The 23,884-nt window shown below is 52.2% G+C and overlaps 1 protein-coding gene and 1 non-coding gene across 4 annotated transcripts in view; one reads left to right on the top strand and one right to left on the bottom strand.

The window, feature by feature from the left end:
• Nucleotides 1-311: 311 nt before the first annotated feature.
• MARK4 (microtubule affinity regulating kinase 4) overlaps nucleotides 312-23,884 on the bottom strand; it is a 31,394-nt gene continuing 7,821 nt past the window's right edge. The window contains exons 4-18 of one of the 3 annotated variants that reach the window (XM_055552254.1): nucleotides 23,742-23,790; nucleotides 22,951-23,016; nucleotides 22,684-22,754; nucleotides 21,532-21,588; nucleotides 18,709-18,945; nucleotides 15,265-15,384; nucleotides 14,714-14,813; nucleotides 13,340-13,449; nucleotides 13,073-13,232; nucleotides 10,273-10,490; nucleotides 7,914-8,017; nucleotides 5,449-5,727; nucleotides 5,214-5,293; nucleotides 4,215-4,259; nucleotides 2,616-2,819 (exon numbers count right to left, since the gene is read on the bottom strand). In XM_055552254.1, the coding sequence (XP_055408229.1) occupies nucleotides 2,755-2,819; nucleotides 4,215-4,259; nucleotides 5,214-5,293; nucleotides 5,449-5,727; nucleotides 7,914-8,017; nucleotides 10,273-10,490; nucleotides 13,073-13,232; nucleotides 13,340-13,449; nucleotides 14,714-14,813; nucleotides 15,265-15,384; nucleotides 18,709-18,945; nucleotides 21,532-21,588; nucleotides 22,684-22,754; nucleotides 22,951-23,016; nucleotides 23,742-23,790 (1,761 nt within the window). In that variant the 3' untranslated portion in view covers nucleotides 2,616-2,754. Of the gene's footprint in view, nucleotides 2,820-4,214; nucleotides 4,260-5,213; nucleotides 5,294-5,448; nucleotides 5,728-7,913; nucleotides 8,018-10,272; nucleotides 10,491-13,072; nucleotides 13,233-13,339; nucleotides 13,450-14,713; nucleotides 14,814-15,264; nucleotides 15,385-18,708; nucleotides 18,946-21,531; nucleotides 21,589-22,683; nucleotides 22,755-22,950; nucleotides 23,017-23,741; nucleotides 23,791-23,884 lie in introns of all 3 variants that reach the window. The other 2 variants (XM_055552252.1, XM_055552253.1) reach the window with 2 other exon arrangements.
• On the top strand, nucleotides 11,263-11,369 carry LOC129632646 (U6 spliceosomal RNA). The gene has a single exon (XR_008704634.1). It is a non-coding gene; the product is annotated as a U6 spliceosomal RNA (small nuclear RNA).

The following is a 23,884-nucleotide window of genomic DNA, read 5'->3' as shown; positions in this document are numbered from 1 at the left end:
TCCACACTCAGTCAAGTCATATGCCATTTGCTGAAGGACTTGTAGTTTTGCTTCTCTCTGCTTAGAACTCATGCCTGCCCCCAACCCAGGCCCCTCGATTCTGCCATGCCTGGTTAGCTGCTCACCATTCTCCCTGTCTCAGGGGAGCTGTGCCTCCTCCTCCAGGAAGTCCTCCCTGGCGAGGGCAGTTTCCCCTTCTGCACTCCCCCAACCCGCCTCACGGACTCCAGAATCATCACTGAGGACACGGCTGCCTCCTCCCCTGGACTGTGAACCCTAAGAGAGCAGAGGTGGGGTTGTCTTGGCCACCACTGTGTCCCCAGCCTAGGGCTGGGAACCAAGGAAGAACTCAGGAATTGAGGTTTTTGTGACAGGGTTGGTTCCCCTGCCTCACACCTTTTTTTCTACCCTCTCAACTACAAGCACCTTTCTGCAGAGTCATGTTACGGCCTAACTCATGATAGGATTTTGATTCTGCCTCAGACCCTGAATTTTTCAACACTGACCACTTTTTTTTTCTTGAGCCAGCCACTCTTAATTTTTAGCCCCCTTCAGTTCTCATTTGACTTTCCTGTCAGATGAAGAATACAACAGTTGATCCTACCATGACAACAGCCTCACAGGCAAGTGAGACAGTTTAACTAAGCTTCTTTCCTGCAAGCAACCCTCCGTGGCTCCCAGTGCCCTCGGATGAAAGCCCAGACTGCGCGCTTAGGCCCACAAGGCTCTGGTGAAGTGCACTGCCCTCCTGCACGGGACAGCCCTTTTCTGCTTATGTCTATCATGCTTCTACTTCCCTTATCGTGACACCTTGACTTTTCTTTGAGGAATCCCTTTAAGTCCAGCTCTAGGTACAGGCCACTCCAGAGTCACAGTGACTGGTTCGGGGTGATCACATGACTTATCCAGGCCAATGAGAGCCTGTCTTGGGACTTTTGCTTGAAGTTGGCAATGAGGAACTCTGCTATAGCCACTAAACTGGAAGGATAAACGCTTGGACTGCTGGTGTCACCACTGACACCAGGCACCTATTGGAGAAACTACTAGAATGAAACTTCCACTGAAAAAAGCAGAGATGAGCCAGCCTGTGGCCTGAATCCAGCTGTACCTGGTCAGGCACCCCTGGCCTATGAAATAAGCAAATACCTTTTTGCTTAAATGTAGATGGATTATTAGTCCTAATACAGCATTCCTCTTGCTAATTTTCCACCCAGCCCCCAACACAGCAGCCATACTGAAATTACCCACAGTTCTCTGAGCTATACCATGCATTCCCACTTCCAGGCTTGTCCCAGGGGATGCTCAATACGTGGCCAACTCCTACTCATCCTTCAGAGCCCAACTCCAGCATCAGTTCTTCTGGAGTGCCTTCCCCAAACTCTCTCACTTTCTCTTCTGGCCCAACCCCCTCCAAAAGCAATGGTTTCTCTAGTGTCTATCAGAACCCATGTCCCCCATAGACAGGGGCTCCCTGCATCTCCGTGTCCAGCACTGGGCCTGGATGGAGTAGGCACCGGTCAATGACTGTTTATTGAATAAATGTACTACTGGAGTAAGAAGTGGCTTAGAGTCCAGTATACCATGTGGGTAGGTATGTGAGTGGATGAACAGGGGTCCGATATAGGAACTGGGGCCTCGTGGATGAGGCCGAGTCCCTTCCTGCCCCCTTCCACAATCACCCTTGACCCCACACCCCCACTGCTCCCATTCTACATATGAGAAAACCGAGGCTCAGAAAGGAGAAACCACTGGCCCAAAGTCACACACCTCTTCATCTCACTTGCAGGTGAGGGCAGGGAAGGAAAACCCCAGGGTCAGCGTGGGGGAGGGGGGACTCTCCTAAGTTTATTGGGCATCAGGCTGCAGGTGAGGGGGCCGACAGGAGGAGGGTGGGGGGTGTAATAACTTAAAAACCAGAGGTGAGAGCGGCAGCTCCTCCAGAGATCTCTGCAGAAGGGAGGGTGTGGGGGTATTTACAAGGATTTGTACAAAGTGCCCCGCGCCAGCCTGGGGCAGGAAGGGGGGATTCGAGCAGGAGGGGTGGGGGAGGGGAAGGAATCTGCCTCTCTGACCCCCACTCCCGGCCCCCCCCAACACCCCCAATTCTTCAGTCTTTAGGCTCAGCAACTCTTCTTGTCCCTGCCCAAGGCCTAATTCTTGAGCTGTCGGGGAATGGAAGTTTCCTCAGTTTCCTTTTCTGCCCCGCCCTGCCCCCAAAGTCTCCTCAGGTGCCCCATGGCAGGGTGAGGGGGGACCGGGTGGGCTGGGGGCTCCAGGAAGGTGCCAGCTCCCCCCTGTGAAGCCCCTTCACTCTTCTCTCCTGCTCAGCGGGCCCCGGAGAACACAGAGGGGACCACCTCTGCCCCCAAATCCATTTCAGGGAAACTGAGGTGATGACAAAGGGAGAATCCCCTCCTTGACCCCCTTTCTCTGTCGAAGTGAAGAGGGCGAGGAAGAGGAGGGGACTCGGGGCCGTGGCGGCTCAGAGCTCGAGGTCGTTGGAGATGCGGGTGACGAGGGTGCGGAAGGCCAGGGCAGTGCCCGCCACGCGGCGAAAGAGAACTCCCCGCAGGCCCGGCCGGGGCAGCTGGCAGACCTCCACTTCGAAGTGGGACAGGGGCTCGGGCCCGCCCGCACCCCCGTGCAGGCAGGCCAGCAGGAACGGCTGTGGCTGGCGGCAGCGGCAGCGGGCGGCCGCGGTGGCCTGGCGCAGAGCTGCCATCAGGGCCTCGGGCGGGCGCGAGCTGGTCAGTTTCACACTCCAGGGGAATCGGAGCAACCGGGGGGCGGTTTCCGTTTGATCCCAAGGTAGATGGCAACTGAGGCGGGAAGATATGACGGGTTAGAGATGGGAGAGAAGAGGAAGATAACCCGCAGTTCCCAAATTGGGACAGGCTTTCCTAGACGTCTTCTCAAAACCTCTTTTACTCCAGGGGACGGTCTTTCCGCTGTACAAACAGCTGTCCACCTGGAAACGATATTTCCCAGCCTCCCCTGCAGCCAGGTGTGGTCTTGTCTCCAAATGCCTGGACGTGCGTGGAAGTGACCGTGTAACTCCGTATCACCTCTTTCAAAGCAAACTGTGTGCCCTGGACTCTCTTGCCCCACCTCCTGTGAGGCTGCAGCACGTGCTAGCGTGGACTGTGAAGATGACAGGGCTCTAGGGCTGAGGATGTAGGAGCCCTGGGTACCCGAAGGATCTCACATAACAGAGTGGCCCTGCCAGCCTGGCCTGGACACACGGTTTGTGTGAGACAGAAACTTATTCCTGTTTGTATTTTGGGGTCTCTTCCCTATAGCAGCTCAATTTGTTTCCTAACATATCTTTCTTCTGGTAATAATTTTTCCCTTGGAGAACCAATTCTCACTCTAGGAATTTCTCACACCTAGGAGCAGTACTGTCTTCCAACGGATATTAGTAAATTTCTGAGGGCTTTTTGATTGTCAAAATGTCTTGGGAAGGGAGCGCTGCCTGCATTTATCAGGGTGGAGGGATGGTTCAAGAATGATACACATTCTGCAGTGTGTGAAAGGGCCCTGCTAACAAAGAAATGTGTCTCCTAAAACTCCAAGAGTATTCTCCTTGAGAAGCACTGCAGATCTAGTCCTTCTGGTTTAGGTGGGGCAGACTCACCTCTTAGCTCCAAGAGTGAACACGTGAGTCACTTCCAGGCAAAGAGAGCAGTCCACGTCTTTCTCCACACTCTGATTGGCTCAAAGATGAGCATGTGACTAAGTCTGACCAATCAGAGTACTCCACCCTTCTGGTCACAGGCATTGGTTTAGGGATGGACATGTGACCCAACTCCAGCCAATGAGATTAGGTCCTGGGACTGTTGGCCCTGCTGGGGAGGCTCCCTATTTTCACTGAGGTTTCTACACTGGCCCAGGGTTCTCGGCAAGCATTGTGCCTCACTGGATGAGAGGGGAAAGGTGGTGTGGTGTCAACAGGGGGAGGAGTGGGTTATAGATGGGAGAGGCTGAAGTTAAAGATGGTCAAGGGATGATGCTCAGGGATGGAGGTGGACATGAGAGGAAATCAATGCAGGGGTGCACAAGAGTAAGTGGCAGAGAAGATGGGGTCATAGAAGCATTTCAGGAAACTGGCCTTGGAGGATGAGGCTCGGGCCCCGACCAGGAGTCTGGCAGGGGTGGTAAGGAGAGGCACTTACACAAGAGGGGTCTGAGGCAAAAGCGGGGGCACAGACACTCACCTTGTGACCTCAGGTCCCCCGATTCTCTCAGGTTCGTCTGTGACCCTACAGGAAGAGTGGGGGGATGAGTGTCTAATTTGAACATAAAGGGGCCCTCCTCCCTCAATCCACTGCCTCCAGGACTCGGGTAGCCCTTGCCTCAGCCCTGGTTCCTCCCTGAGGGCTGGAGCTGAGCTGGAAGTCAGGATTTGATCTCCCTCTCCATACCCAGAAAGGGAGCCCATTCGGAAATGGTTAGTGCAGGTTGGAGGAAAGATACTGAAGAATTTGGAAGACAAAAGAGAGGCAGGGTGGGTAGAGACACACCTACATATAGGAGACAGACAGACACACAAACCCCTCCTTCAGCCTGTGCTCAAATGATGCCTCTGTAGCGAGGCCTGCTCCATTTAAACTGTACCCTTCCTTCCCATACCCTGACAGGCACATCACCACCGCCACCACCCACCCCCATTCCCGGCTCTGTTCTTCTCCTTAGTACTTGCCACCACCTGATAGTCTACACACTTTATTTATTGTTTACTGTCTGGGTCCCCTAGTAGAATGCCCTGGTCAGGGATTTTATCCCTCTCGTTCACTTTACTCTGGGCTCACGATGGTGCCAAGCACACAGTAGACACTCAAAGAATAAAAATGATAGAAAACATAAAGTATTTTCTGGGGCAACATTCAAAGCCCAGTCCATGTATCACCTCACTTAGTCTGCACAACAACCCTATGAGGAAGATACTGTTATTACTATCCCCATTTTAGGGGAAAGGAAAGTGAGGCCAAGAGAGGTTGAGTCATTTGCTTAAGGTCTCTCAGAAGAGCTCAGGGTCTGAACCCTGAGTCTGGCTCCAGAGGCCAGACTATTATTATCTGAGTAAGTGAACGACCAGAGCCCACATACAGACCCCCTACCCAACTCACAGCGCCCCCTCCCGCCAGGCCCACACACGGGTCAGACATGCAGACAGGGAGGCAGAACCAGTGAGAGCAGAGGTGGAGGGGACTTACTGATTTTGGATCCCTGGGGCAGAGAGGCGCCCGAAACGCAGCGGTTAGAGTTCTGCCGTTTAGAGGGATCGAGGGTAACCCTGTAGTGTGAGGAGGGAGGTGAAGAGTGATGGAGGAAGAGGAGGAAAAGGAGACGGAGATGTCGGGGTACAGGAGGCAGAGTAGAGCAGAAGACAGGTTAGGTCCCATCAGCCCCCCATCCCTCTCCCTGTCCCCCATGTCCCGTGGGGCTCACCTTCGGGTCAGTTTGGAGGTCAGCTTGGTGAAGAGGTTGGTGGTGGGGCGGGGCCGCCCAGTGGGCAGGGGCGTGGCTTCGTGGGCCAGTGTGGGGGAGGCGGGGGGCCCATTCTGCACGCCCCCACCTCCCCCGCCCCCTGCCCGCCTGTCTCGGACCTGGCCACCGTGGAAGGTGCTGCGGATGGTGGAGCCGCGTGCCAGGCGGCTCCGCTCCCCTGATGGGGGAGCCAGGCTGTGACTGGAGGGGGAGGCGGGGGGCACCCGTGGGGTACCCGAGCTGTGGGCAGAGAGGTACAAGTTAGGGTGGAGCTTTGAGGCAGGCCAGAGTCCTCAGTCCCTCTGATTGCTCACTGGTCTGTCCTGAGATCAGAAACCTTTGCCAAGCTGGAACTCAGAGACAGGGCTGTGGTGCAGAGCTGTGCAGGCTATGCCCTGTACACCCTTAGCCTTATTTGACTGACTCTTCGCACCTCCTAAATCAGTCTTCCTTCAAACCATCCTTTCTTCAAGCTCTGTCCCCTCCAAACCATCCCCTATCCCAACTCTCCTCTCTCTAAACTTGGCAATTGAATAGATTCAGATATACTTTTAAATGAATCCCCTGCTATTTGCCATCCAAACCTCAGGAACCACATCAATTGTGCAAACACTTTGCTATCTGAACTTTCATTATTCAAACGTGGGAGAGAAATAGACGTGGACATCAAGAAAACTTACATTCATTATGAAAATTTTCAACAGGTAATAATAAAGAGGAAGGAACCCTCTCTCTAATTCTCAAGATTCTGTGTAGGCAGGGGTGGCTCTATTATCCTAGGACCTTCCTCAGGCCCTCTGACCCTCCCAGTCCTCACAGCAGAAGCCAGACCTCCAATTAATATCCTTCTAGGGACCTCAAGACCAGCCAGATCTCAAAGAGGGAGCCCTGATTGGCAGATACCATTACCTCTCACCCAGAATCCATACACAACATTTTACTCTTAGTAACCAAACCCCTTAAGAGTATAAACATTGCACATGGCCACCCAGCCAAAGACTACATGTCCCAGCTTCCTTTGCAGCTAGGTATGGTCATATGACCATGTTCTGGCCAATAGGATGTAAGCAGAAGTGCTTTGGCCCATTTCTGGGTCATGTCTTTGAACAGAAAAGCAGTTTGCACTCCACTGTCTTTCCACCCTTTTTGCTGGTTGGGAAATGGTGGCAACTGGTGCAGTGGCCTCAGATCTAGAGCTGCAGTCTCATGTTAAGAGTGGTCCTGAATCCTTGGAGGACCCTGCCTCCTACTTCTGGATCACAGAGGACTAAACCTCCACCTCATCTCCTGTGCCTTATGATCTCTTCACTCCTGAATCTATAACCTAACTATATGCTATCGCTTGGCCAGGACTTGGAGGCCATATATTATAGTGATTAAAAGTACAGATTCTGGAGTCAGTCTGGAATCTTTGCTCCTTGACTTACCAGCTGTGTGGCTTTGGACAAGTTACTTAACCTATCTGTGCCTCATTCCCTCAGCTGTAAAATGGAGACACCAGGATTGATCTCATAGAATTGTTAGGGGCATTCAACCAGCTAACATACACAGGCCCAGCCTACAGCTACTGCTTGATAAATGTTGGCTATTATTATTTTTATTTAATAACCCCCAAATAAGTTCTGACTCATCAAATGCCTACTATGACTCAGACCCTGTGTGAGGTACAGGACACACCTGATCTCCACCGGATCCCTCTAATGGGATTGGAGGCAGAGAACATCAGCTCCATCTCACACAGGAGGAAACGGAGGCTCAGACACCTGCCGATGGTCATCTTGCTCGTGGAGTGCAGAGGCGAGATTCGGAACTCAGAGCTGAATCACCGCTTCCAAACACTACCCCCTGCCCCCACCAAAGAGGGATACCTGCATCCCTTTATTGGGTGTTTCCCAGAGTGCACCTGGGAGTCACGCCCTCTAGTCCTGATGGGTGGGAGTGTCATGATCCTGAAGCCCACCCCACTCTGGGACTTGAACTGTGATGTGAACCAATTCATTCCTTTTGTATGTTCCAGCCAGCCTGCACTAGTTTCCTCACTTGCCAGCTGAAGGAGCCTGAACCAACTCAGGCAAGTTAAGTTTGAAATCCCGCCAACTAGAGGATGTTGAAGCTGTGACATTCTAGGGCTTCTCTCCAACTCTAAAAATGGATCATTCAAAAAAAATGAACTTAGGTTCCCCAAGCTCGTGGGCAGAGAGTGGGGCAGACTGCTTTGCTGGTGCTGATGACTAATTAAGGGGGGAGGATTTTTCAGGGGGGTCTGGGACCGAGAGGACATGGGTAGATTCTGCCAAAGGAACGGCAGACACGCAGACTGCCCTGTCCCCACACCATCCCTCCCCACAACGTCTAACATCTTAGATCAGGGGGCGCTGCTCACTACACCCCATCACTCCTTCCCTGTTGCTGCCCTCCCTTCATACCTGTTTTCTTTGCCATTTGGCAACAAGGAGGGGCGCTCAGCCCCTGGGCGTTCTGTGCAAACGTAGGTGTTTCTGCGGGTCATCATGCTGGGAGGGAGGTTGTTCTGTAGGAGACAAAGCCAGGAGGAGAGTGAGGGGGCAAAGGGACCCTCCTTAATCCCTTTTACCCTCTCTGGCCTCCCTCATTAGGAACGAGGCAGGGGCCTGTATGTGAACCAAGAGTGAGTAGATGACGGTTTACTTTGGCTAAAGACATGAAAGGTCAAGGGGTCATGCCAGCAATGCAGGCTGAGAGTCATGGGGGGCCTTGGAGCTGGGAGGAGAGAAGGTCACGGAAAGTTCCCAGGGGGCAGCCTTGCCCACCTCCAGCCATGTCAAGCTTTTAAAAACATACTTATTCAGGCCACCTTGAGAGGCATATGGCATCTCAGTTCCCGGACCAGGGATTGAACCCAGGCCCCCTGCGTGGGAAGGCGGAGTGATGACTGCTGGACTGCCAGGGAAGTCGCATCTCTCCTCCTAAAGGCCTTCACACAGGCCGTCTCTTCTGCTTGGGTCTTCCTCCTACCTTTCCCTCTGACTCACTCCTAGGGATCTCTCAGGTGTCAGGTCAACATATCCCCGCCCTGGGCCCTGGCTGAGTCAGCTACCTTCCTTGCACTCCCAGCTACAGCCTTGTATTGTATTGGCCACATTGCTTTGTACTGACCACCTCTGTTCACACATACATCTCCACCCTGCACTGCACTGAGCTGAGGACAGGAACAGCATACCAGGATTTTGTTGCCTCATAAAATGTGCTGAAAAGTGATCCTTTTTTCCTCTGGAAGTCTGCCTAAGATAGGTATTATTTCTTCTTTCGATGTTTGGAAGACTTCCACCAGTTTAGAGCCATCTGGGTCTGGAGTTTTCTTTATGGGGAAGTGTTGAGACTGCTCCAGTTTTCTATTTCTTCTCGGGTCAGTTTTGGTGTGTTTCTAAAAGACATTTGTCCATTTTGTCTAAACTGTCAAATTTATTGGCATAAAGTAGTTCCTAATACCATCTTTCTTTTTATGTCACAATGAAGCTCTCCTTTTCACTTCTGATACTGGTGATTTGCGCTTGCTATCTTCTTTCTTTTTAAAAATTGAAGTACAGTTGATTTACAGTGTTGTGGTTTTTTCTTAATTAGTCTTGCTAGGGTCCACTGACTTTATTATTCCAAAGAATCAGCTTTTGGCTTGTTGACTTTCTCTCGTGTATATCTGTTTTCTCCTGTATTGATTTCTTCTCTTTATTATTTCCTTCCTTCTATTTTTTTGGGGGAGGGGGTAATTTGCTATCCTTTTTTAGTGTCTTAAAAGTGTGGATGTATTTCAGCCATAACAAGAGCTTTCATTCATTGAGTGCTTACTGAGCCAGGCACTGTGTGAGGATGGCACAAGATCCCCCCGACAACCCAAGCTCTTTGGTAAGCTCGTTTCACAGGGTGGCACAGTGAAGCTCAGAGAGGGGAAGTCACCTGCTCGAGGTGACACAGCTCATCAATGTAATTCAAACACTGGTCTATGCGGCTTCTGCATCCGGACCACCTTCCTGTAACTTGCTTCCACCTCTGTCTCCTGATGTTAAGGATGTTTTGGTTCCCTCAGCTTGTATTATAGCATTCTAGGGAGCTGCAGAAGCCAGAAAGCCAAATGCTACATTCCCCAGAAACTCTTCGGCAGCCCAGGCTCTGGGTATGAATGGGATCTGGCAACCTCTGCTCTTGTGGAGATCTGGAAGGTGGAAATGGGGTGGCAGCCACCTTCCTGCCCCCTCTGACATCTGCTCACACAGGCAAGACTGGGATGAGGGTCTCTGGGGCACCAGTGCCGCTTCTCCAGACCTCTGGGCAGCAAGAGGCTCTCCTGGTGGAGGATGACGTTTCTGAGTCTTGCATCGTAGCCCTGACGTATGTTCTTGAACTGAGCAGAGCTCGAGGGGGCCTCAAAGGCGGGAGCTCCCTTGGTGGGTCAGTTCTGCCGTGGTAATATGCCTTTCTTGTAGGTCTGGTCCAGTGCCTGCTCCTCCAGCCCTTCCTATAATTGTGTAAGCACCACAGCTAATTCTCCATATTAAATCCTTCAAGTTGAAAGCACAGGGAATTTCTTCTTGACATTGAATCCTAACTTATACACTAGAATTGAGTACAAGCTGAGGCAGAGCGCGCGCTCATGTGTGTTGAATGAATGACTGAATGGATATAACAGAACCCTGTGCGGTGGTCTGCGGAACAGGAGGGATGGGAAGTAACGGCGTGCGGGAAATGTGACCCAGGTGGCACTGACAGGCGGGGGCAGCCCGGGTGCCATCCCCCCAGCACCCCCCAACTCACAGGGGTGCTCGTGCTGTCCTTCCGCCGCTCTGGGATCTCTGCCTTGTTGGGGTTGTGGGCGCTGCTGACCATGGGGCTGGAGGGGGGCAGCCCTCGGCTCCCGCTCCCCGCAGCACTGCAGCTTGCCTTGCGGCCGGGCAGGCGCTCCTCCTTCAGCTCCGCCTCCCCCGTGCTGGTTGGGCTGCGCTTGGGGTGCAGGGGTGTGGGGGATGGGCCACCTGGGAGAGGGAGGGGACAGTTTTGTGCTGGCATCATTAGAAAAAGCAAAAATCTGCTCTGGGTGATCCTGAGAACCTCAGAACTCCTCGCACAGGCTACTCTGACAACATCTAGGTGACACGTGTTCACGGACTCAGAGGCTCCACATAAATGACACAATGCTTGTGCAGGTTATTCACTGAATCCTACTCCTTGTTCTTTTTTTCAGGTCAAAAGATTGGGAACAGCCTCAACACCCCTTAATATGGGAATAACTGAATAAGTCAAGATATTGCCACCCAATGGAATACGGTGCAACTATAAACAATGTTCCCATACAGAAAGATCTTCAAGACAGACTGTGAGGTAGAAAGGGCAAGGCTAGGTATGAGGTCTACAGTGGGCTACCGTGTGTAAAAATGAGGAGAAAGTACGCACCTATCTATATCTACTTATCTGTACTTGTTTATAATGAATGTTGCACAAAGACTATCACTTCTGTTAAAAGGGAGAATATCTTTATGGTATATTAATATATTAATATTGCATTTATACATCTTTATGCATTTGCATATCTTTCTCCTTCTTTTCATGTCTCTCTCTTTACATATTTATATATGAATAAAACTTCTCCAAAAGAGTTCATATAAAACTGGTAACCGTGGCTGTTTCCAAATGGCACTGGGGGTTGGGAGAGACGTGTAAGACAAAGATGTTTTTACTGTCTACGCTTCCTGCACTATCGAGTTTTGAAGGATGTGACTATTAATTTCAAAAACAAAACAAATTTGGGTGCTCTCTTCGGCAGCACATATACTAAAATTGGAATGATACAGAGAAGATTAGCATGGCCCCTGTGCAAGGATGATACGCAAATTCATGAAGCGTTCCATATTTAAAAAAAAAACAAAAACAAATTTGGTCCCTTAGAACATCTTCGAAATTTACGGTTTTAGAACCCAGGGGTTAAGGGTGTTCTAGAACTTCAGAGAGTCGGAACTTCTGTGTGTTAAAATTCAGAAAACTTAACGCTCAAAAGCCCCACAAGCATCACAGGCTCTACAGTGGCACACGGGCTCCCATCGACCATCTTTCATCCCGTGAAGCCCGGAACCCAGAAGGTCTCCATGTGGATTGTTTTTAAAGGTTAACATGTTCTAATCATAGACTGTTGGAATCACAAGCTTCTCAGGGTCTTTCTGGGCCAATCTCACTATTGTATAGGTGGGGAAAAGGAAACCCAGGGAAGGGGAATGGCTTGACCATCCAGGATACTTCCTGCTCAAGACTAAGCCTCCCTGACTTCCCTCTTCCTGTACTAGTGCCTGTCCCAGAGCAAGGAATCACCCCCAGGAGAAGGAGGGACGCAAAACAATAGCAAGTTGGAAATCACAAGTTGGCAGTTATTTAACTATTAAACACAGAGTTACCATATGACCCAGCGATTCCACCCTTAGGCACACACCCAAGAGAAACGAAAACAAAGACCCACACAGAGAATTACTCACAATAGCCAAAGGTGAACACCCAAATGACCCTCCACTGGTGATGCATAAACAAAATATGGTATATCCATATGATGGAATATTATTTGGCAATAAAAAAGTGGAGTATTGATACATGCTATGACGTGGATGAATCTTGAAAACATGCTTAGTGAAAGAAGGCAGTCACAAAAGGCCACAGATTGTATGATTCTAATTATAAGAAAGGTCCAGAATAGGGAAATCTAGAGAGACAGTAGATTAGTAGTTGTCAGGGGTGGGGGCTAGGGTGGATGGGAGATTCGAAGTAGATGGCTAAGGGTTGTAGAGTCTCCAGGGTACTGACCATGTTCTAAAGTTGACTGTGGTGAAAGATGCACAAATCTGTGAACGTACTAATGCCACTTAATTGTATATTTTAAATTGGTGAACTGCATAGTATGTGAATTATCTCTCAATAAAGCTGTTAAAAAATATAGTGCAGATGATTAAGATGAGGGTATAGGTAGAGACCTCTTGCTAAGTTCCCATGTCTCATTTATGGTGGCAGTGGTTGTGGGTCTATTTTCTGCAGGAAATGAGATATCTGTTAGTTGAAGAATGTAGGATGCAAGCAGGTGTCTCCCCAACCCCTTCCCAGTAGTAAGTTTGGAAGAGAGGCAAGAGGGCAGGCTTTCAGCAGCCTTTTTGTACAATGTGTCCTCCTGTGTCCCAGTCAAGTGGATTAATCCTGACTGGACCCTGATTATCAAGTGGATCAAAGAGATTTCAGCTACTATTGAGCTGGCCTCTAAAACTGAGTTGTAAGAAGTTAAGAGACTGGGGAAAAGGTAAGGCAAGATATGAAAAAAAGAAAGGAAGAACCAAATGAACAAAGAAGAAGCAAGACAGAGTGTCTGTTCTAGGGCTGGCTGCTTTTCCAGTTTCTAATCCCTTCCCGAGCCTGGCTGCCTCCACATTCCATACAATGTCCCTGCACCTTTATAGGATGTTTCTCCCTTTGTTGCAGTTGGTTCAAGCCAGTTTCTGCTGCTTACCAGCCAGAGAACCCTGACATAATGCAGGTCTGGGGCCCTGGGGCCAGGGGTGGCATGTGCAAGTGCTGGGGCAATACTCACAGAAGTCGCTATGCCTGCGCTGGCGGTGGTAGGTGGAGGAGGAGCTCCGTTGCCCTTTGCTGTGGCTGGTGCCTTTGCTGGAGCTTGTTCCATTGGTGGTGTCGCTGGGCGCCCGCACCCGTGCCAGGGCCAGCCCCGGGGCACCCCGATCCCCACCCTCCTGCAGGAAGATGACAGATGAGGAACCTCAGCCCCTTCCCCTCTGTCCCAGAGGTCTCCCTCCACCCTGGGTATCGCGCATCCCGAATGTCCCTGACGCCTTCTGACCTCAGTCTTCCTGCCCAGCAGGAGGTAGGTGGCGGTCACTTCGTTGTACTTCTGGCTGGTCAAGGCCTCTTTGATTTCTTCCCGCGTGTAGCCCATACCCACCATCACCTCTGGGAGAGGGGGATGGAGAGGAGGTTCAGTCTCCCCAGATCCTTCCCTTCCACTCTTTTCTGCATCACACAGTAATGCCTGCACTTTGGCCTGTCCAGTAATCATTCCCCCTTCTGCCAGCAGCACCCTGATTTTCCTTGGAAGAATATTTCTTCCCTGCTCAGATGCCCCAGCTGACTCCTGCCTGCTCCAAAGCCCAGGGGCAGGCATATTACTCAGGTCTGACCAATCAGAGAGTTCCATCCCCAAGGCCACACTGACTGCTTCAGGGGTAGCCAATGGGTCCCACCCTACAGCTTCCATTGGAACATGAGGAAAGTGGATTCTCTTCCTACTGAGGTGTCCAGGCCACTAGGACATGCTGTGGTCACTTTGCTCCTGCAGGGAGAGCTGCCTGGGAAAGAAGTCACCACTGAGAAGATTCCTAACAAGTGTCTCTGAGCACCTGGATCCAGCTGTGCCTGAAAGCGGACATATCATGGCCTTTCCAGTTATGTGAATGAAATAACATCACTATTAGGTTAAACTACATGAAATTGCTCATGTTAATTTCTGAGCTATGAAAATGGTGATTTCATATGGATCAACCAATTATTATTTTCTGGTTGAAGCCAGGATGGCTTGGGTTTTCTGTTACCTGCAACTGTGAAGTCCTGATTAATACAGCCAGATCTGATGGTGGCTTCAATTTCATCAGCTGCAGAGTGAGGGTTTACTAGATGGTTCCTAAGGGGCTCTTCCAGGGCTAATGCTTTAGGGCCAAGTGTTCGAGGGCTCTGGGCTGAAGGGATTGGGACTGAAGGGGTGGTGAGTGAGGCATGTGCCAAGGTGGGAGTTTTTCTCAAGCATGCAGATTACTGATGGCTTTGTCCAAACTCTTTTGGAAGTCACCTGTGAGTTCTTGTGTGTTAATAGTCAAAGCTTAGACAACAGCACTTATCACATGTCTATTATGACACAAAAGCACTTGTTTCATGCCCAATGTAAATGCTTTATATAAACTCATTCATTTATAACAAACCTATAGGACAGGTTCTATGATTATCTCAGTTTATACACAAGGAAATAGAAGCACAGAGAGGGGAAGCCACTGGCCCAGGGTCACACACCTAGAAAGTAGCAGGGCAGAGACCAGAGCCCAAACTTCTCTGCTCTCCCCAGGTGCCTTGCAAACTTCTCTGATGCACTAACCAAAGAGGTAGGTGCTGGAAAGTTCCCACTCCCGGGTCTGCGGCCCACAGCCCTGCTTTCCCCGACTCTCACCGATTCGCTTGGTGTCCCCGAAGTCCTCCTCAGGCTCTGTGTATGGCTTCAACTCCTCACCCTCATAGCCAATGTTGATCCATTTGTCTTTCATGATTTGCTGCGGGAATTGGGAGCAGGACACAGAAGGGGAAAGAGAGAGATGTCAGAAGACACTGGGATAAAAACACAGCTCCCAAATGGGGCTGCTCTGCCTTGCCCCCCACCTCCAAGGCCCAACACCCCAGAATCGAGGCCATCCTGAGAGCTAGCACCTCCTCTCCCAACCCCCAGCCCCCATCTGGAGCCTGCCGAAGCCACCCTTCCTCCTCCGCATCATCTGGGCCCCCAGCACCCTGTAATCATCCTAGGAGCTCATTAGCTAATTACTGGCATGTCGGGGAGTAGGCGAGGCTGTTGAGGGGGGACGGTGGCGTCAGGATGAGTCTAGGATACTTTCCCTGGGCTGCCCATCTCCCCTCACCTTTCAGTGGTGGATTGGACAGGGAGAGGAACCGTGTCAGGCAAGAGGGCTTCAGTGGAAGTGGTGTGGGGCTGGGGACTGAGCTCACCTCGAGAGTACAGCGTTTAGCTGGGTTCAGCACCAAAAATCTCCGCAGGATGCTCTCACAGTCTGTTGACATGTAGAAAGGGACCCGGTACTTCCCTCTGAGGACTCGCTCCCGCAGCTCCTGGGGGGACGGGGGTTACTGGGGGAGGGGTCCACCCCACCTCCCCAACCATCTCTCTCTCTCTCTCACACACACACACACACACACACACACACACTTTCTCTTCCTCTTTCTCAATCCCCCGACAGAAGTGACAGGGCCTCTAAGTTGTAACCCTGACGTGATGGGAAAAACCCCACCACTTTCTCTCGACCTCGGTTCCCATCTGTAAAATGGGAACACTGTTACAGATGCAGAAGTTTTCAAACAGGTGTTTGTTTTTTGTTTTTTTTTTAAAGCAATTTAACTTTTCACTTTGAGGAAGTCTTACAGAGTGTGTGAGTTCTATGAGCCAGATAAGAGGGGAGGTGGGCCAGTGAGTTGGCCTCGGGGGCCTTAGTTTTCATATCTCTAAACAGGGACCATAGCGCCTACTTTCCAGGGTAGGAATGAGTTTAGAGAAGTGAATGCCTAGTACAAGTCAGGCCCAGAGCAAGTGCTTTTTAAATACTAGGTTTAGGGAACTTCTCCCGTTAAGAAGCTGCTTTCCAATGCAAGAGATACAGGTTTAATCCCTGGTCTGGGAAACTAAGATCCCACGTGTCACAGGGCAACTAAGCCCACTTGTTGCGACTAGAAAGCCTGTGCGCTGGAACAACTGAGCCCGCACTGTCCAGAGTCTGCTCTGCAATGAGAGAAGCCCGTGTGCCACAAGGAAGACCCGGCACGGGCAAAACGGAAAACAAAAGGAAAGACCAGGTTTACAAAAGGGGACGAGAGAGGGGCATCCTGCCCGGGCCCCCCACCTGTCTTTCCAAAAAGCTATGAGGCCCTGGCAGTCTCCAAGAATGAACACTGATTTACATGCTGACTCTTTTTTTTTTTTTTTAGGGCTTTTTAGGAGGGCCCTGCCAAGGCTACAAAAGAAAAAAATACATTCCATGCTCCATGGCATGGCAGACCAGTGGAAGCCCCTACCATCCTGAACAAAGAACTGAGAGAGAGAGAAAATGGAGTGGGAGGTGAAGGGAGGAAGGGGTGTCTCTGGGTGGAGCCCTGTGCCAGGGCCTGGGCTGGGAGTTCCCTCCGGGTGCCTTCTCCTAACAGGGCGGGATGAGGCCTGGGCCTGGGGAGCCTCCTACACTGCACATTATCACAGCCCAGAGGGTTGTGAATATTTCATAGTGATAAGTGCTGCTTTCAGAGCCCTCATCATGAGCCAGCTGCGTTCTAAGCGCTTCACACATATGACATCTATGCTCACAAGAATGCTGTGGAGCAGGGTCATGATGCCCATTTTCCAGATGAGGAAACTGAGGCCCAGAGAGGTTAAGTCACTTGCTCTGGGTTTGTGCAGCCAGAAAGTGGCAGGGCCAGGGTTCAAAGCCAGGCAATCGGGCCCTGGAACCTGTGCTGTGCACACTGCCTCTGTTGTGTGATGCTGCGAAGTAATCAAAGAGACATTGACCCCTCCACCAGGGCAGCTCCCAGGGGTGACACTCTGGCCTGATGCCAAGTCCTGGTGAAGGGCCTCACACACCCAGCCTGGCTGTAAGTGTCCCCACAAGGAGAGGTTCAGAAAGACTTGTTCAAGGTTACTCAGCAAGGAAATGACAGAGCAGAGATGGCTCCCAGCCACAAAGCCAGCAAGGCCTGGGGTGCCTGGTGGGGAAACCAGGACAGCAGCAAGTGACAAGAGCCTGGGGCAGGTGAGACCCTGGCCTGGCCCTTCGGGACGATCTCCTGATTTCATGCTTGGGGCTCAGGAAGATTGTTATCTGATCTCATCAAGTCCTCACATCGCTGCTATGAGGCTGGTACTTTAGGGTCTTCACTGAACAGAGGGGGAGACTGAGGCTCAAAGGGGCTGGCTGACTGGCTGACGCCATGGTGACAAGGGGCCCCTCCAACTTATCACTCAGGGCTCTGCTGTCCTGTCCTTGGCAATGACCTCCCCAATCCCCTGACTGCTCCTCTCGGCCACTTTGAGCAGGCCTGAGCATTCCTGCCGGAATTTTGGAATTCCCACCCGAAATGCACCACCTGGATCCAATCAGGAGGAAACACTGGGCAACCCAGGCTGAGGGAGGCTCTTTCTGCAAGATGACTGGCCTGAACTCATCACTGCTGGCCGCGGAAGACAAAGAACCGCCCAGGAGCTGTTCCAGATGAAAGGAGACTAAAGAGACAGGACAACTGAACGCAATGAGGGTGCCCGAGGGGACGCTGGGGCAGGAGAAGAAAATAGCTGCCAAGGATATTCTTGGGATGACTGATGAAACCCGAGCACCAGCCGTGGGTTAGAGCTGGGGACTGCATCAGCGCTGGATTTCCTGAGCGTGATCATGGACGGAAAATGCCCCACCTCAGGGGATCCCGGCTGTACGCAACCTTCAGAGGGGGAAGGGATGTGGTGTCTACAACTGACTCCCATGTGTTCCATCAGGAACCGCGATGGCAGTGAGAACACGGGCATATGCAGACACATACATGCAGCACACGTGGCCACGGGCTGGCAATCAGAGCATCTCCCGAAAAGGACTCTGTCCTCTGTTCTAGTCTGACAACTTCTCTGTTGATCAGCATGTTTCAGAATTAAAAATTCAAAGGGAGAAAAAAAAAAGAAACAACCCAACACTACAACTCACCCCACACTTCCCACCCCCTTCTATAGAACTGGCCAGCATCTAATGTGCTATATATTTTGCTTATTATTTTATTTTCTGCCTGGCTCTGTTGCAAGAATGTCAGCATGAGACAAGGCTTTTTTTTAGTGCACCATTCAATGGTTTTTAGTATATTCACTGAGCTGGTGCAGTCATCACTCAAATCCATTTTAGAAGATTTTCATTACCCCCAGGAGAAACCCCGTCATCCAACTCCCCCCGCCTCCCTCGTCTTAGGCAACCACTGATCTGCTCTTGGTCTCTGTGATTTGCCTGTTCTGGACACTTCATAGGCATGCAATCTACCACGGGGGGCCTTTAGTGACTGGCTTCTCCCACTTAGCTTGTTTTCAGGGATCACCCGGGGAGCAGCATGTCTCCTATGTTCACCCCATGTCTGCAAAACTTAAAATAGAGCCCGACTCGTGGACAGTAAACAATAACTATATACGGAGTGGATGGGTGAGTGAGCGGGGTTTGAATCCAAGCTTGCTAGCTGTGAGCCCACGCCTGAACCCCCCACGCTGTCCTGCCTGACCCCCTGACCCATCTTGCCTTGAGAACTCAGCCCCGCCCCTCCGGGCCTCTGCAGGGGAGGGATCTGGGGGATGGGGACTGTGAAGGCCAGAGACACCCTCCCCAGGGGAATCAGAGCCCCCGTGCCAGCCTCGCCCAGCACCTTGAGGTTGTGCCCATCGAAGGGCAGGGAGCCGCTGACGAGCGTGTACAGGATGACGCCGAGGCTCCAAATGTCCACTTCCGGCCCGTCGTACTTCTTGCCCTGGAACAGCTCCGGGGCGGCGTACGGGGGGCTCCCACAGAAGGTGTCCAGCTTAGAGCCCAGCGTGAACTCATTGCTGAAGCCAAAGTCGGCAATCTTGATGTTAGCCTCGGCGTCCAGCAGGAGGTTCTCGGCCTGCCAGGCAAGGAGAGGGCAGAGGGTGGATGTGTGCGGTGCCAGAGCCAGCCAACCTGGGGTGGCCGCGGCCTCGTCCCTTCTTCCCGTGTGACCTCGGGCAGTGACTTTACTTCTCTGGGTCTAGTTTCCTCATCCACACAACAGCGATAATCAGGGTTCCCACCTCACAGGGATGTGTGAGAATTAAGTGAGTCAAACCGTGCAAAAGGCTTCAGACAATATTTCACGCCCAGTAAGTGCTATGTAATGTGCTTCCCTGGTGGGTCAGCAGTAAAGAACCCGCCTGCCAATGCAGGAGACGTGGGTTCCATCTCTGGTCCGGGAAGATCCCCTGGAGAAGAAAATGGCACCTTGCTACAGCATTCTTGGCTGGGAAATCCCCTGGACAGAGGAGTCTGGCGGGTTACAGTCCACGGGGTCGCAAAGAGTCAGATCCGACTGAGCGTCTAAATAACAAGCACTATATAATTAATGTTAGCTCTTATTCTTCCACGTGGCCTGCAGGGCTGAAGGTCCTCAGGCACTCCCCTGCCCATCTCTGAGTCTCAGTTCACCCAGCAGAAAAAAAATAAGGATGACTGCTCAACACTTATAAAAATGAAAATCATTTCATATAAAACTTACTATGCACCAGGCTTTTAGACTATCCTTTCTAAAAGTAGCTACATAATGCGGGGCTAAAGTACAGAGTCTGGAAGCACCCTAGCTTTGAATCCCAGCTCTACCACCCACTCGCTGTGTGAATTCAGGTGGATTACCAGCCCTCTCTGTCCCTCAGTTTCTGAAGTGTAAACCGAAGGTCATTATGGCACCGGCCTCACAGGCGGTTTTGGGGTTCACTGAAAAGTGCTCATCGCAGCACAAGGGACAGAGTCAGCACTCAATAAATACTCTACATGCTATGTATAGGCTTTTGTCTATTTTTGGTGCCAGGGGTTTGTGTATTTGCCATTTCATAGGCGAGGAAACAAGAGGCTCAGGGAGGCCACCTCATGCCTCCCTGAGAGCATGAAAGTAGCAGAGTTGGAACCCAGAAGAGGCCTGCCGTCTCCATAGCCCGAGTGTGGAAGAGGCCTCCTGCATCCCTCTTCCTCTTGTGTGTTGACTACACTTGACGCACAAAAAACCTACCCTTCAGAATGCTGCTGGCGCCCGACCCCTGCCAACCTCCGCCTTTCCCCAACCCAGCGTGCAGGGCTTCCTCCTGGTCTCCCTCCCTCCTGGTGGTACATTTCGGTACCACCCTTCCGCACCTCTGACCTGACAAAGGGACAGAACCCGTACAGATATACACCAAACCTCAATCTAGGGGCACCTCCATCTTGCTCAGGGGTGACACTCCCCGTTGTGGCATCGGAGGCTCCAGAGTTCAGCCCCACCCTCCCGTCTGGGTTGCTCCTCCTCGGAGGTCCCCTGGGTGCACTAACCGGATCCCCAAGTCCCCTTTTAGCCACTTCCAGGACCCTCCACCAGGGGGCGCGCCTCCCCCAGGCTGTTGGCGACGGCTCGCTCACACCCCTGCAGGGCAAACTCACGCCTCTGAGGAGCTTCCTCAGCGGGCTGTGTGGGGATTAGAGCAGCACAGAGGCAGTGTTTCGAACTTCTACAGCAGTTTGATAGAATTTTCTGTTTTTTTTTTTTTTTTTTACTCTAATAATAATCATCTTAAAATCAGGCTTGCATTTTATTTTTTCTTCTATTTTTTTGGTCTCACTGGGTGGCATGCAGAGATCTTAGTTCCCTGACCAAGGATCGAACCTGTGCCCCCTGGGGTGGAAGCGTGGAGTTCTAACCACTGGACCACCACAGACGTTCCTTGGGCTTGTACTTTATACATCTCTTTTTCCTTTTATTTTTATTACACTTTACCCAAGCCCCTGTCCACAACGGCTTGGGAGCTGAAACCACTCAAACAAACCCAATATTCTGTGCTGGAAACCTTGAGAAGCAGTTCCTTAAGTACTTAGCCCAGGGTCTGGGACACAGTGGGTGCTCAAGAAATCACCATCAGGACAACGGATGACCTGATTCGGACCAGACACATGTTTCCTGAGAAAGGAGGTTCTCTCGGGTGGTAGGTGTGCAGCAGGGGCCCTGGGACACAGAGCCCAGCCCAGTGGTGCGGCGGAGCAGGGCAGGCCCTGCTGAGTCTCCCGTCTCCACCAGGCACTCGCCGTCCCTCTCAAGTTCAAAGATGCCTGTGACTCTGATACCCTGGAGGCTGTGGGACGCTGGGGCTCTAGGATCTCAATTCTCGAAGCTTCCTGAATGTTTTAAAGTCTCTGGAGACTGAGAGTGAGGTTCCGTACCGTGTGCGTTCCAGCGACCTTGCCTGGGACGCGTGTAACCGCCCGAGGCCGTTCAGGGACACTTTGTTTCTTTCTCCTTTGTTCACACCTCCTGCCCCCGCCCCCACCTGCTCCCTGCTTTGGCTGGCCTTGATTTTGCCACAGAAGCCTGGGGACAAGTCAAGGGGTTCTAGATGCAGAGGGAGAGCATGAGGAGGCAAGGAAGGGAGAGGCGGCGGAGGCTGCGGGGTGCCGGGGGCTGCGGCGGGCGTCTGCGGGCTGAGCGGGGGCTCACCTTCAGGTCCCTGTGGACGATGTTCTTCTGGTGGCAGTAGTGCACAGCCGATACAATCTGCAGGCGCGGAGAAGAGGGGCTGCTACTCGGGGCCCCCAAAGCTCTCAGCTCCTTCAGAGGCCCCATGAACCTACCCACGACTGAGCTCTGGACGCCAGGCCTCCCCAAGCACGGGCCGTGACGCTGGGTCCCCACCGAGCCCTGACTCTGCCCGCTCCCCACCCAGTCACAGCAGGAAACGAAGACACACGCCTCCACCCAGAGGAGGAGCCGCCCTCCTGGCAGGGGCATCAGCCCAAGGCAACAGGACCGGCCCCTCCTGACGTTGAGAAACACGCACCAGAGCATCATACACCCAAACACAGACAGGCAGCCCCAGCACACTGGGGCTTACGCCCTGCGCACCCAGCATAGCTGTGTCCAGCAGCTGGACAGTGCCGGATCAACATTCTTGCTCAGGTCTCTTCACCCTCCAAACCCTCTTACATACCCGGGCATCCTCACTGCCACACACCTGTACATCCACACACCTCCTTATTCACCTGGACATCCTGGCGCCATACACCCTCTGGCCCATCAACCTATATGCCCACCCTTGGGCTCCCTCGCACCTGCTTATACACCCGAGCATCCTCACTGCCACAGAGCTGAAACCACACACCCTCTTACCCACATGCCTGGGCACCCATATATATTGTGCCCTCTTACCCACAAACTTAAACCCACACTTGGGGTTCCCTCACCCACACACGCCAGCTACCATTTCCACTTTTACCCAAAGAGCTACACATCTATATACCTGGACACCCACATTCCTTTACTTATGCATCTTAGCACCCTGGTACCTGCGTGCCCTCTTAGGCACACTCCTATATACTGGGCACACCTTCACACTCACACACCGGACACTGGCCTACCTGGGCACCTTCAGGCTTGGTCCTCTTACCCACCCAGCTAGGTAGCTGCACCCCTCCATCTGAATAGCCTCACACCTGGGCCTCTGCATGCCCATGGCCACCCAACTGTCCACCCTCACCCCCACCCCAACTTAAGCCACACCCCCAGGCCCTGCAACAGCCCAGACTCACAATCAGACTCTCATTTCTGCAGACTGGCCGCCCCTCCCAGCCCCGCCCCAGCCATGACCCTGACCTGTCGGAACTTGGCTCGAGCCTCCTTCTCCTTCATGCGGCCGTGCGACACGAGGTAGTCAAACACTTCTCCTGCAGGGCAGAGGCCAGTGGGTCAGGCGGGGCATGGTGGGGGTGGCGGCGCAGAGAGCAGGGCGGGGAGGGGAGGGGCCTCACCAGCACTTGCATGGGGGGGGGTGGTGGCACACAGAGCAGGGCAGGGAGGGGAGGGGCAGGGCATGGTGGGGGGGTGGCACGGAGAGCAGGGTGGGGAGGGGAGGGGCCTCACCAGCACTTGCATATTCCATCACCAGGTACAGTGTCTTCTCCGTCTCAATCACCTCGAAGAGCTTCACTGCAGTGGCCAGGGGGTGGTGGTAGAGGGGTTAGGCGAGAAGAGACCCCTCAGCCTCCACCTGCACTCGGTAACGGCACATGTGCTGACCACGACACCCCTTACTCAAGAACAGTCAATGGCTCCCTACTGATGGCAAGATTTGTCCAAACTCCCTGACCCCACTTGACCACCGTCTCCACTTCCTCACAAGAATGTCAGCTCTGTGAGGCTGGGGATGTGTGCCTGTTTTCTTCACTGCTGGGCCCCAGAGTCTGGCACATGAGCAGCCACTCAGGGAATACTTACTGAGTACATGAACAAACGGATAAATAAATGCTGCGGCCACATTCAAGCCAGGCCATATCCTGCTTCTCTGGTAAAGACCTCACTCTCTCGGCTCTGACTAATGATAATGACAATGACAATGGATGCTGCTGACAATAATCAGAGCGGCTCCCACAGCTTAGCTCCGAACTAAGTGTTCTGCACGCACGATCTTATCTGGTCCTCACAATGACCTTGAAGTAATAAGCCCTCTTATCACCCCTCACTCCAGAGGAGGACACTGAGGCTCAGAGAGGTTGAGTGACTCACCCAAGGTCACACAGCCAGGAAGCAGGGATATTGCTATAAGAAAACATTTCTTTCTAACTGCTATAATAGCCAGTTCTCTCTTCCCCTGATTCTCTTTTCCCAAGTGCCCTGGTTGGTATCCACCAAGCCCACTCCCTTCCCCTCCTCACCGATGTTGGGGTGGTTTAGGCCCTTCATGATACGGACTTCTCGGAACAGCTGGAAGAAAGGAAAAAAGAGAAAGATGAGGGTGGGGGGTTTCAAGGACCCTCTCCCCAACCTTTCCCCCGCCTTGCTCCCTCTCCTTGGGTCT

Source organism: Bubalus kerabau, chromosome 17, assembly GCF_029407905.1.
Source record: "Bubalus kerabau isolate K-KA32 ecotype Philippines breed swamp buffalo chromosome 17, PCC_UOA_SB_1v2, whole genome shotgun sequence".
NCBI classification, from domain to species: Eukaryota; Metazoa; Chordata; class Mammalia; order Artiodactyla; family Bovidae; genus Bubalus; species Bubalus kerabau.
Note: the sequence above shows the minus strand (reverse complement) of the source record. Positions and strands in the feature narration are given on the sequence as shown.